This window comes from Panicum hallii, chromosome 6 (assembly GCF_002211085.1).
Source record: "Panicum hallii strain FIL2 chromosome 6, PHallii_v3.1, whole genome shotgun sequence".
Taxonomy (NCBI): domain Eukaryota; kingdom Viridiplantae; phylum Streptophyta; class Magnoliopsida; order Poales; family Poaceae; genus Panicum; species Panicum hallii.
Window position 1 is genome coordinate 4,269,380 of NC_038047.1, and position 12,460 is coordinate 4,281,839.

At 44.3% G+C, this 12,460-nt stretch overlaps 3 protein-coding genes across 4 annotated transcripts; 2 read left to right on the top strand and 1 right to left on the bottom strand.

The window, feature by feature from the left end:
* Positions 1 to 402: 402 nt before the first annotated feature.
* LOC112897135 (glucose-6-phosphate/phosphate translocator 2, chloroplastic-like) lies at positions 403 to 4,269 on the top strand. Of its 2 annotated transcripts, none has more exons than XM_025965342.1 (6): positions 403 to 703; positions 1,575 to 2,065; positions 2,149 to 2,374; positions 2,882 to 3,104; positions 3,383 to 3,596; positions 3,890 to 4,269. In XM_025965342.1, the coding sequence occupies exons 2-6, from the start codon at positions 1,577 to 1,579 to the stop codon at positions 3,899 to 3,901; spliced, it is 1,164 nt and encodes a 387-aa protein (XP_025821127.1). In that variant the 5' UTR covers positions 403 to 703; positions 1,575 to 1,576; the 3' UTR covers positions 3,902 to 4,269. The 2 variants fall into 2 exon arrangements, with proteins under 2 accessions (XP_025821127.1, XP_025821126.1); XM_025965341.1 differs by having other exon boundaries at positions 405 to 703; positions 1,572 to 2,065.
* A 1,519-nt stretch (positions 4,270 to 5,788) lies between these two features.
* On the top strand, positions 5,789 to 7,066 carry LOC112898030 (fatty acid desaturase 4, chloroplastic-like). The gene has a single exon (XM_025966445.1). The coding sequence runs from the start codon at positions 5,955 to 5,957 to the stop codon at positions 6,852 to 6,854; it is 900 nt and encodes a 299-aa protein (XP_025822230.1). The 5' UTR covers positions 5,789 to 5,954; the 3' UTR covers positions 6,855 to 7,066.
* A 327-nt stretch (positions 7,067 to 7,393) lies between these two features.
* Positions 7,394 to 9,933, bottom strand: LOC112898029 (CRS2-associated factor 2, mitochondrial). The gene is made up of 5 exons (XM_025966444.1): positions 9,439 to 9,933; positions 8,943 to 9,070; positions 8,622 to 8,847; positions 8,380 to 8,507; positions 7,394 to 8,146 (listed from the first exon to the last, which is right to left on the bottom strand). Exons 1-5 carry the CDS (start codon positions 9,929 to 9,931, stop codon positions 8,033 to 8,035), a joined length of 1,089 nt encoding a protein of 362 aa, XP_025822229.1. The 5' UTR covers positions 9,932 to 9,933; the 3' UTR covers positions 7,394 to 8,032.
* Between the last annotated feature and the right edge of the window lie 2,527 nt (positions 9,934 to 12,460).

A 12,460-nucleotide genomic window follows, 5' to 3' on the forward strand; every position in this document is an offset into this window, starting at 1 on the left:
TATACACACATACACTTTTCTAGTTACCAGTAGTTACCAGCAGATAGTACCAAGAGCAGATAAAAGAGAGTCCAAAAGCACCGGAGCACTCTTGCTATTTTAGATTGAACACAAATATGATTAGAATTCTACCAAGAACTTAACACATAAGCTAACTTAGATTATACCAGTAACCAATTCATAAGTTTTCAAATACATTCACATGAAGCGCATGCCTCACCAGCCCAAAACCCCAAACCCATGTGCTTCCAAAACTATGGTCTATTGGTCTGGACGTCTGGTACTCTGGTCTCCATACAAAAGACATTTGCATAAAAGCCCCCTTACTTCTCCATCCTAACCAAACCACTCACAAGGAAAAAGAAAAAGAAAAACAAAGACACGCGCACCGGCACCTACCAGCCGCCACCTTCTCCCCTTTATACTCGCGACTCGCCGGAGGCGAACCACTCCTCGTGCCACCTCCTCTTCCTTGTGATCTCCGAATTCCCATCTCAGATTCCAAGGGCCGCTCCGTGCGATCCCCGGCTCTCCCCGCCCACCATATATCCAGAGGCTCCGCCCCCGCCTCGAACACCTCGCGAAAGTCCCCGCCGTTATCAGCTGTTATTGTTCTGATTTGAGCCGGGCGGATTGATCCCGGCAAGTGGTGTTGCCGTTCTTGATCCTGAGAGTGGTTCTTGGTTAGTTTGCGGGAGGAAAGGTAAGATCCGTTCTTTTGATCCTGCAAAGTTTGTTCCTTTGATTATTATTTTTATTGTATTAATCTGCATAGCCAGTGGATGATCTTTTACCCCCTTGGGAAGTGCCGCCGGCCGCCGTTTGAACCGCTGCCGCTGCCTTCCGTATCCCCCACCCACCCACGTTCCCGCACCGGCGGCCACCACCTGCCGGCGCGGTTCCTGGCTGCTACAACACCTGACTACACCTGTGCACCACATCACCTTCATAATTTCTCCCCTTTTTCGTCCATTTTTTTACAGTGATCCAAAACCAATCTTTCTTTCCCTTGTGCCTGTGGGTATTAACTGAAAAGGGTGGGTGCTTTGCATGCGAAATCTGCCTTAATAGATCACGGGTGTTCGCCCCTTTGCAAGAATAAAGGTGACACCCTTACGTGTGGATTACAACTCGAAAACGATGTGCTGGATGCAATTTGTCCTCATCCAGAATTTTAGCTTTTAGCGTATGGGGATTCATCGGTGAGATTTTAGAAGGTTATGGCTTTGCCGTGTAGAATTCTGTAGTACTGAGAAACTTGCGACTTGTTGAGTGAAGAAAGGTTTATGCTTGGATTCTACATGGTTAATTCGTTCTTGCTATTACTTCAAAGAACACCTCTGACCAAAGAAATATCTAAAATTTCTTTGAAGCAGTCTTCTGAGGAAAATTTTCATGTCGCTTTCTGTATAGCGCTGATGCATTCATCTGAAACTCAAATAAAACTTCTATTCAGAGGAACATCAAAATTTGTTTTTGTTCAACTCTTCAGGGAAAAGTCCAAGCTTTTCTGTCACTTTCTATGTGTACTTCATATACTGCCATCTAAAACCTTCTTTCTTGATCTGCAGAAGTCATGATACCTTCTGTGAGGCTCTCTCCTGCCCCTGCAGCCTTCTCAGGCTTCAGCCTGCGCTCAAAATCAGCTTCAATTCCATCCATCGCCAGTCTCAAACCCTCAAAATATGTGGTATCCTCCCTCAGACCACTCTACCTTGCACCGTTAGATGGTCCGCGCACTGCCGAGCTTAAGCCTCGGAGGCAGCCACTTGAGTTCCGGTGCGCAGCTTCTGCTGCTGATGACAAAGAGTCCAAGGCTGAGGTGGTGCCGGTACAGTCGGAAGGTGCACAGAGGCTAAAAATCTCCATCTATTTCGCGACCTGGTGGGCGCTCAATGTGATATTTAACATTTACAACAAGAAGGTTCTCAATGCTTTCCCGTACCCCTGGCTCACCTCCACACTCTCCCTTGCCTGCGGCTCTGCAATGATGCTTTTCTCATGGGCCACCCGCCTTGTTGAGGCCCCCAAGACCGACCTAGATTTCTGGAAAGTTCTTTTCCCGGTGAGTTGGTTCTTTCATGTCCGTCCTTATTTGCTGTATTTCCATGGAAAAGTGTAACTGAATTTGGTGATTAATTCATGAAGGTTGCTGTGGCACATACAATTGGCCATGTTGCTGCAACGGTCAGCATGTCCAAGGTGGCGGTGTCATTCACGCACATAATTAAAAGTGCAGAACCTGCGTTCAGTGTTTTGGTGTCGAGGTTCCTCCTTGGAGAGACATTCCCAGTTCCAGTCTATCTTTCTCTTCTTCCAATCATTGGTGGATGTGCTCTAGCTGCTGTCACAGAGCTGAACTTTAATATGGTTGGTAAGTATAAATTGGTTCTTGGATATTCTGTTCCAGTTTCTTAGAAATTAATGTAGGCTTTTTTGAACTATTAGTGTAAAGGTTAAATTTTAGAAACAGCCATTTAACTACGAGCTAAATTAGGATGTCAGTTCCAATTGCTTTTGAAGAAATTTTATGTGAAATTACTCTTTTGCTCTATGATATATTTCTAGATTTTGATGTTTTCCATGAAGTTCATCGAGACTTGAATAAAAACTGAACAATAGATAGAATATTAACTAAGAAACCAGTTGGAGAAAAGTTACACATGCATGTTCTTATCCTCTTTTCTAACAGATGAAACATGCTGATGTCCCTTTTCTCCCATTTCTTCCTGAAGTTTCATGCCTATAGTTAAGCTTAAGAGAGAGACAAAATAGGAGTGATGGACAAGTTTGCAATTGTTTTAAACAGTCTTTTTCGTGTTAGGGGAAGCAACTGTTCTTCTTTTCTTGATGTTAATGTAAACCGTTTTCCTCCCACCAGGATTTATGGGTGCTATGATATCCAACCTTGCATTTGTTTTCCGCAACATCTTCTCAAAGAGGGGCATGAAGGGGAAGTCCGTCAGTGGCATGAATTACTATGCTTGCCTGTCAATAATGTCCCTTGTCATACTGACTCCATTTGCTATTGCTATGGAAGGCCCCCAAATGTGGGCTGCTGGTTGGCAAAAGGCTCTTGCAGAAGTTGGCCCCAATGTTATCTGGTAAACATCAAGTTTATATTTTGCATTTTCCCTCCATAGTTGTCATGTTGTAGATTGTAGGTGGCTTGAAATGGTCATCATGTTATTAAAATAGGGAGACCTACTTACATGACTATTTCTTTTACTCTTCTGTTGGGCATATGCATGTTAGACTTCAGTGTTGTCCTTATGAAAGACTGATAAATTATGCTGGATCAGTGTCAGGATTTATGGCTATCTCATATCCCAATTTTATATATTTTGATATTTTTCTAATGTGTTACTGTTGAATTTTGTAGGTGGGTTGCTGCTCAGAGCGTGTTCTACCACTTGTATAACCAGGTGTCCTACATGTCTCTTGATCAGATTTCTCCATTGACGTTTAGCATTGGCAATACAATGAAGCGAATATCAGTGATTGTTTCGTCAATCATCATCTTCCACACACCTGTCCGCCCTGTCAATGCCCTAGGAGCTGCCATAGCCATCCTTGGCACATTCCTGTACTCTCAGGTAATTTGGCTGCTTTAAGATTTCCATGTGGTTGTGCATTTCATGTATAGACTGAAATGATCATTGTTTTTTGAACTAAGGAAAGAAAAAAGGACTTTATGTGTAGTGTTTAGTTTTCACTAGTCAATCTGTGTTAACAGATGTGTAGTCCATGATAAACAAGTGAAAAAATTGGCATAGCTTACTTTCTCGATATGCTTAGTTGTTTTATCCTACTTTTCAATCTCAGAAACTTTTGATCCATCCAGTGATATGTGAGCTAAACTCCCTGCCAAAATTGCATTCTGATGCAGGCGAAGGCATGAGGTTGAAACTTTGGCAAGATCAGAGGGCCATGGATGATGAACGTCTCTGCAGAATCAGTAGCAAGCAATGAATCCAGTTTTGCTTGTGCAAGTATCATGTAGATATAGGGTTAGGTTTCCATATGAGGTCTAATAATGGATGAATGGCTGCTGTTTCCCTGTCACATGTTTGTTGACCGCAAACTGAAATCCAGAGGCCATCAAGTGTGGTTGAGTTTATCTGAATAATACTGTAACGGAATTCGCCGATGCTGTTTCTTTCCGGGTATATAATCGGTCGTCCAAATCCCGGTTTCAATAGTTTGTACTGATCAGGATTTGATTCGTTTTTATGCATTCCAGTATTTAGCAGAGTTAAGTTCACATCATGAATGCTTGAACCCCTCTGCTTCACCTCCATTTGAGCATTGCCTGAACTAGCAAACATCAAGATTCCGATATAAGAGCAGTTCCAACCAACAAACTATGTAGTAGTGTTTATAATATGCCATGTCATGTAGACATCATTTAAGAAAAAGAAACTATAGTTCCATGCATGATTTGTAACCGTGGTTACAAATAAATTTCTCCAATAATCTTTCTCCTCTCTCTGCTGATCCCTTTACTTCCTACTCTTTAATTCTATATTGATATTTTTGATATATATCCTATGGGTACCATGTAGTTTCTTAAACTCTGATTTTTTTGCAAGAAATTATTTCTTTTCTTGCATGAAACCCAATTTCTCTATCTTTTTCTCTGATATATAAGAATATAGCTTCTTTTTTAATTCTGTGAAGTGATTCTCCATCATAATTTTAAGAGTTTATACTGAGAATCACATTCAGTCACAGTTCAGTCACAGAATCACTTCTCTTGGAGCTCTATCAAATATATCTTATAACTCAAAAGTAGTTGTATTTAGCAGAGTACAGGTTACAACAGTAATGCCAGTTTTGAAGCCATTAAAGATCGAAACATAGATAGATTTGTAAAATCGTTTGTGCTGTTCCTTTCTACAGCTTTCTGGCGGCTGTCCAAGTTGCTTTGCCTCTGTGGCTACGGCTGTAGCAGCAATGCCGCAATGGATCGGTCTGAGGTTGATGCTTTCAGTTTCCATTCCATTACATGGCCAGCAATTGGACATGGCGACCTTTCAGTGGAGACCACACGCTTCAGCTTGCTGCGTGAACTTTTTGAGCCACGTGGCGTCAGGCCACCGTTTCTGTCTGCTGTTTTGGTATTTTTCCACTTTAGCGGTTACGGCATATTCCTTTTTTTTTGTGTGTGTGGGATTGGGGGGGGGGGGGGGGCGGGTACGTTGGCATGAAAAGTTATTAAAAAGTACATAACCTTGCAATAAATCGGCACCATCTTAAAAATACTTTAAAATAGAAATCTATTGATGCAGCTTTTATGGATCATGCAATTTATCTAATTGTTAGTGAAAACATGTTTGTAATTTGAGTAAATTTTGAAAATGTTCAAATCAAAATACGAGATAAAAAATGTTGAGGGGGGAGCGAATTACTAGGGCTGCACATTTAGATAAGTTTTGACTAATTTAAACTTCGATATTTTTCGACTCTTTATTAATTAATGTAGAAGTTCATCAAGAATTTCTTTAATTTTGTTCAATATATTTCAACAATGCACAGCATTTTGTTTAATTTGAGTACGTTGAACCTCTATATGTGATGTAGCTTTTGAAACCCAAAACATAGGGAACAAAAAAAAATTGTGCTGGACTATTCAGAGTTAAAAAAAGATGGTAGAACTACTCCACTTTTTTTTTTCTTGAAATTACATTCTTCCAAATATGTCCCTGGCCATCATCTTCTGCCTTCCATCTCCCCACGTATATCCCCATCACACCACACATACATGCATAATAATGATCTGATCCGTGCAGAACCATACAGCTGCCTTTTTCAGTTTTGAGCGAGAGGCAGCGGGAGACTTCCAACTCCATTGCCGTTCCAGTTTCCTCGAGCTCTCCGTTTGACACAGACATCAGCTAGCAGCTCAAGGGCTCGCACATCACGCGTGGACGACGCGTCGATCGAGAGCGGCCATGTATACCCTCACCCCGCGCTGCCACCTCCCGCCGCTCCGCCGGTCGCCGCCGCCGTGCCAGGTCGCCTCGACGACGACGACGACGTCGCCGCCATCGCTGTCCGCCCCGTCCCGCGCCGACCCGGACGAGCTGCGTTCGACGTGGCCGCAGCGCGCGTGGACGCTGGCGGGCTCGGCCGCGATCCTCTCCTCCCTCTCCACGTCCGCCTCCCTCGTGGCCACGGGCTCGGACTCCCCCGCATGGCCGCTCGCCGCGGCGCTGGCCGCCTACTCCCTCGCCGACCTCGCCACGGGCGTCTACCACTGGTTCGTCGACAACTACGGCGACGCCTCCACGCCCGTGTTCGGCTCCCAGATCGCCGCGTTCCAGGGCCACCACCGCTACCCGTCCACCATCACGCGCCGGGAGCCCTGCAACAACCTGCACGCGCTCGCGCGCGCCGCCGGGCTCGCGCTCGCCCCCGCCGACGCCGCGCTCTCCGCCTCGGGAGCCCCCGCGGCCGCGCACGCCTTCGCCGGCGCCTTCGCGGCCTGCGTCGTGCTCAGCCAGCAGTTCCACGCGTGGGCGCACGAGAAGCGCCGCAGGCTGCCGCCCGGCGTCGAGGCGCTGCAGGACGCCGGCGTGCTCGTGTCGCGCGCGCAGCACGCCGCGCACCACCGCCAGCCGTACAACACCAACTATTGCATCGTCAGCGGCATGTGGAACGGGGTGCTGGACAGGTACAGGGTGTTCGAGGCGCTGGAGATGGTCGTCTACTTCCGCACCGGTATCCGGCCGCGGTCGTGGGACGATACCGACGCCTCGTGGATGGAGGTCACCGGAGCCGATGTCGCCGCCACAGCAACCGCCGGCGATGATGGTTCGTTAGTACAGACGGCGAGCATCAGCTCTGACTAACGGTATGCACTGCTGCACAATTGCATTGCACATAGAAGAAGTATACAAGAATGTTGATCTCAACAGAACTTTTATTATCTTATTAATTCATGGGATAAAAGAATCAAGACGGCTCTCATTTGGAGGAACAATGGCACTAAATAAGTTGTAGACTGGAGAAAAACAAAGTTCAATGACATTTTTATTTTTTTGGGATTTGTCCCAACAATATATATTCTTTCCTCTTCTTTTTTCCAGTTTTGTGTAAAGCTGTTGTAATCCTGTAGCTAGGTCTGAGAAAGAGAAAGATTGGTGATATCTGAAATCGATAATTTCAAAATGCTTCCTTTTGTGCTCTAGAATTTCCCCTGCCAACAGTTCTCTTGTGGATGAAATTTCAGAGGTTTTCTATTTTGTGGTGCGAATCTTTTGTGTTATCATAGCGGTGTGCTCTAGAATTTTCAGAGTTCTTTTGTCTTCTCATCAGAAAGTTCAGAGCCAGCCAAGCCACGTTCAAACGAGTGGCCTGAGATGATCCACATTTGTCAGGGTTAAATGCATGGTAGCCGCCAAACAATAAATACTGAATTTCTTTCTAAAATAACAGAATTATCTCATTCAGTATACTGAAATGTTTGTCTCATCAGCGTTCAACAAACTTGTCCCCAACCCAAATTGATACCACGATATAATCCCTACATATCCCAACAACACCTTGTTGAGACTCAGATTACACACTATGTGTTCTAAAGGGCATAGTCCCAGTCCCAACTTGTCACATGCCGATTTCCATCAAGACAGACAAATGCAATAGAACAAACAGTCAGGCCAGAGGATGGAAGACTAACGATACGGATCCCACAGCAGGAGCTACCGGTGATCGTAGGCTCGTAGCACATCACTTTCTTGACGAGAAGATGATACAGCATATGGAAACTGTAAGCATTGCATTGCTCTGCACTCAAACTGGCGTGGGTACCATCCTCGTCTCGTGCCACACTGCATCTTTTGCAGCAAAACAACACGAAGAATATGTAGACAGCCAACCCGATCTAGCTGCAGATCTAGCTGCAGTTCCTTATATTTCCCATCATCAGAAAAGTGTTCCCATTTAATTCTCAGAGATCACATCTAGGGGGGAGTCAGCAAAGCAGATTGTGCTAGCAATTTCTATAGGTACGGGCAGATGGTAGCATCCATCATTGTGGTCTGGAATTGCATTGATCTGAAGCAGAATGCTCCTGTTTAACCTTCCCTCTCCAGAGTATAATTTGTTCATCTTTAAATAATATGGGAACACAGGGGACCAAATCCTGTGAAATGGAGAAATAAGTCATACAATCGTTAAAATTTCTATCGCTTGCAAACTAGAGGTTAAGACAATAATATTTCTAGAAGCAATTTTTTTTTAAAAAAGACTTGAGGAAAGAAGCAACATAAGTGATTTAAGGGGCATGTAGCTAGAAATGACGTGATTTGAGCTAAGCAACGTCAAATAAAAGAGAACAGAGGGAGTATAAAACAGCAGCAAAAACTAGGAACGTACCCTCAGCTTCACACCAATTTTCTTGCAGTCACTAGTACCGACATGAGAGCAATCTAGTCTGACAACTTCCACAGTCTTAAAGGCCTCTCTCACTTTATCAACAACATTAACATAGACACCATTCCTAGCTGCACAGCATAGAAAGATTAAAACTTTGATGAAATAATAGCTCAACACAGAACCATGTTATGGGAAAGTGAGCTAATATAATTCAAATGCTTGCAAAATAATGTCCAGCTTACTCAGTTTCGTAAGCGGTGGAGAACTCAATCCTCTGTTCCTCAATTCTTTTGTTTCCTCGAAAGTCAACCCTTCAGCAACATTTTGCACAAGCCTAGAATAAATCGGAGCTAATGGTTTCCACAACATCAATGGTATGGCAGGCCTCTGTTTTGGATCATAGTTCCGACCACGATGTAGTATGAGGATGTTTATGTTGCGGTATATGATTTTGCCACCTGTTTTATCCTGCACAATGTGCACTCACATGAGGACATGTCAAGTAGGCACAGAGAGAACAGTACAAATCGTAGATTCTCAAGCATGTAGTACCATACTATGACCTCGAGATGGAAGCATATGTTGTCCATGTCAAGTGTTGGCACTCCAAGACATTTGATCCTCACAGCTTCTGCACGTTTCCAGTGGTTGTGAATGTCATCAAGCATATTGTGCGTTACACCTCCTTTCCCTGAGAGCATGAAACAACATATTTAGACCAGAGCATGAAGATCTTTCTAACATAGATGGATTGTCCCTGAGCTACATGACTGATAAAAATTTCAGATGCAACACTGAACCGGTATATTCTTTTCTAAATAACATTCTTTAGATGCAATGCAACTCATGGATTTCAACGTGCAATTGAAGTTCATTATAATATCAACTATCTTGCCAGTTAACAATCTCTTTTCACACATCCCATTTCGCAAAAATGGCACTTCACTGCGCCTAATTAAACATCTAACCAACAATAGGTTTGATAATTTCTAACATAAAGCGTCACCACTCGGAGCCTCAGAGGGACACGCCATTTTACTGGGAGCAGCAAAAACTCACCCAAATTGATCTGCCGTGAGCAGTCGCTGTGCCGGTACCTCTCCACCAGCTCCGCCACCTCCTCCTCCGACAGCGGTTCCCCAAGAACCTCCTCCCTGCTCCTCTCACCTCCTTCTCCATCCCCACCCCCTCGCGCCGCGGCGACACCGTCCCAGGGCCGGTCGAGACGGCCGGGGCCGAAGGGCGAGAACCGGGTGGGCTCGCGGAACCCGATGGGCCTCCACGCCGGGTCCGTCTCCGAATACGAGTACCGGAAGTCGAAGGGAAGGTCGGAGTGGTCAGGCTCGTCGGGTCTGATCTTGCCCGCTAGAGCCTTAGGCTTCGGCGGCGATGGCGAGGGCGCTCGAGGAAGGCGCTTAGGGATCCGCGTGAACGGTGGATCGTCGTCGGGGTCGGAGAGGGATGAGGAGGAGCGCAGGAGGCGGCCGGCCAGAGCCTGGGCGCCCTGGTTGGGGCGCCGCCATGGGAGGAGAAGCTTGCGAGAAAGAAACATCTTTTTGATGGGTGGAGGGCGAGAGGAGGAAGATGAACCTGGCTGGGCTTGCGTGGATGAGGCTTTGAAGACAGAGCTGGGCTTCGTTGGCCCCTAGTTTGCATGGTTCGGTCCAAATATACCCCTGAGCCCAAGTTTATTTTTATTGAATACATCATTTTTGGGCCGCGAGTTACCGGGCCTTTTTAGGCGGAAATTCTATCCACCTTCCGGAAGACAGGAAGTCTACTTATCTCCCGCTTTGAGATTTGTGCGCGTGGTCAAAATGAACGGTGGCATTTCTTTCCTCTCTCGCGCCAGCAGATGAGTACACACGTCAGGGTAGGCAAGCAGGTGCGCTGGATCAGTGCGGGGATGAGACAGCTAGCCGGTTGAATGCTACCTTCGGAGGTTTGATTTTGAAGTTCAAACTTGATTTTCTCTCCAGTGCTGCATCCAATTTTAATTCCGTTTAAACCACGATGTTTCTTACAATTTAGTTAACAAAATGAGCTCTAACATGGTATATTTTCAAATATCAACATTTTACATACTCAAGTTTAACATTTTAAACATACTACCTCAACATTCTAGAGACACTATTTCAACATCTTATATAAAATGTTCAATTAGTTTATGCAAAATGATGAATTTAATTTAAAAGAATGTTAGACGTACTAGTTCGAAATGTTGAATATTGTAAGTATTAGGCAAAAGTGGATATCAATCCTGGTAAGATGTAACTGGTGCTAGAAAAAAACAATAATTTTTCAGCAGCCTACCACACGGTGATCATAGTTGTCTGGCAAGGTTCAACTACTACTATTGATGTCCAACACCGTGGCCTAGTACTCTTGTTTGGTTCTTCAAGCAAACGATAGTTGTATGGTTCATAGGCCGTTCTGGGCCTGTTACATGTGTTATTGGGCTGTGGCTGGATTGTAGACGTGTAGGCTACCGGCCTTCCGGAAGACAGATAAGTGCTCCCCTATTTAGCAAGGTTCCTGTGCAGCTTCAAGAATCACTACCGAACAGACTAAAATCCTCCCACTTCCGATTTATTTAGAACCAAAGAACAGATTCTACAAGTTCTATGATTCAAGATTTGGTGGGTGAAATTTTGGAGTTCATGAGAAATACTTTCGATTTGCAATCTAGAAACTTTGGAGCCAGGAGAGTAAATTGTGGTGTCAGGAAAGAACACTTTGGATCCGTGACAAGAAACTTCGCCTCTTCTTTTTTGAAGAAACTTTGTATTTGTTTCGAATAAACTTTGGATTCGTGAGCAAAACATTCAGTTTGCTGGGCACATTACTTTGGATCAAGAAAAAAATGGCCTTTGGTCTTTTTAAGAAAAAAATGATCTTTTGTCAAGCAATCAAACTACGTAACCTTAATTTCGATCGGAGGCAAAATTTGGGGCTAGCCTCTAATGAGGTTTCCATTTTTATTTAAGAGTCAAATATACTAGAGGTCCACCAACCTGTAAGAGTTTGTCATTTAGGTCCATAAAATTTAAAAGTGCATTTTTCGATCCTCAACTTGTAATTTGGGTCGCTTAGATCCATAAACTTTGAAAATATAGGTCCATAAACTCTGAAAGTGCATTTTTAGATCCGTAAACCTATAATTTGTGTCACCTAGGACTATAAACTCCGAAAATACATTTTTAGGTCCATAAACTTCATCCATGAGTAGTCGTGTGGCTACGGACACGTCCACAAAGATCGTCCCGATATCACTGTCCATGAATATCTTGCAATTTCTCATTGAGAACCACTCTGGGTTGACCCAAATCCAACGTCATCACGAGATTTTTCAACACAACACCAGGCGCCACCATATCCGGCCACCCGCGCCACGGAGGACATAATATCCCTACCACGGTGCACATATTGTTGAGTCCCTCCGTGACCTCCTCCACCTTTCCAAGCCATTACCCCCTCCTCTCCACCCATATTACGAGATCATATTTAGATCTAAGCTCCAGAACTCACCATGGCAGTCCGTAAACTCTTTTTAATCCTAATACATGTCAATAACCTCCAAATAAGTCTTTCATTCCTCCTCTCTCCTCTCCCTATGCATTTGATTCGAAATTGGGGCTCAAATTTGACCCATCTGGTGAAACTCTAGCAGCATGAGGGCACCGTATAGATTCATGTTGGTGCGATATCAGTGCATGAAGGCTAGATGGAGAGGTATGGACCTAGGTGATATAAATTATAAATTTATAGACCTAGGAATGAACTTTAACAGTCTGTGAATATAGTGACACAAATTACAAGTTTACGAACCTAAAAATACAATTTCGAAATTGATGGACCTAAGTGACACCCTCTCACAAGTTGATGGACCTCTGCTGTATTTTTGTTAGTATTTCATAATTAAATGAACTTTATACGTGTCAGCAGCAACCCCACCGTGCAGTCAGTCATCGATGAGCTCTTTTTTTTTATGGTCACAGGGGAGAGCGTCTCCATCTGAATTTCATTGATAGAGCTTTTGGCAGCCAAAATTACACATTATATTTTCAGCATCTTGGGGAAA

Excerpts from the sequence above, each read along its gene's own strand:
- LOC112897135 (XM_025965342.1), top strand. The coding sequence starts at position 1,577 with ATGATACCTTCTGTGAGGCTCTCTCCTGCCCCTGCAGCCTTCTCAGGC. Across the intron at positions 2,375-2,881 it reads GCTGAACTTTAATATGGTTG|GATTTATGGGTGCTATGATA; the intron begins GTAAGTATAAAT and ends TCCTCCCACCAG. Across the intron at positions 3,105-3,382 it reads GTTGGCCCCAATGTTATCTG|GTGGGTTGCTGCTCAGAGCG; the intron begins GTAAACATCAAG and ends TGAATTTTGTAG.
- LOC112898030 (XM_025966445.1), top strand. The coding sequence starts at position 5,955 with ATGTATACCCTCACCCCGCGCTGCCACCTCCCGCCGCTCCGCCGGTCG.
- LOC112898029 (XM_025966444.1), bottom strand. The coding sequence starts at position 9,931 with ATGTTTCTTTCTCGCAAGCTTCTCCTCCCATGGCGGCGCCCCAACCAG. Across the intron at positions 8,848-8,942 it reads ACATATGCTTCCATCTCGAG|GATAAAACAGGTGGCAAAAT; the intron begins GTCATAGTATGG and ends CACATTGTGCAG. Across the intron at positions 8,147-8,379 it reads AAATTGGTGTGAAGCTGAGG|GATTTGGTCCCCTGTGTTCC; the intron begins GTACGTTCCTAG and ends TCCATTTCACAG.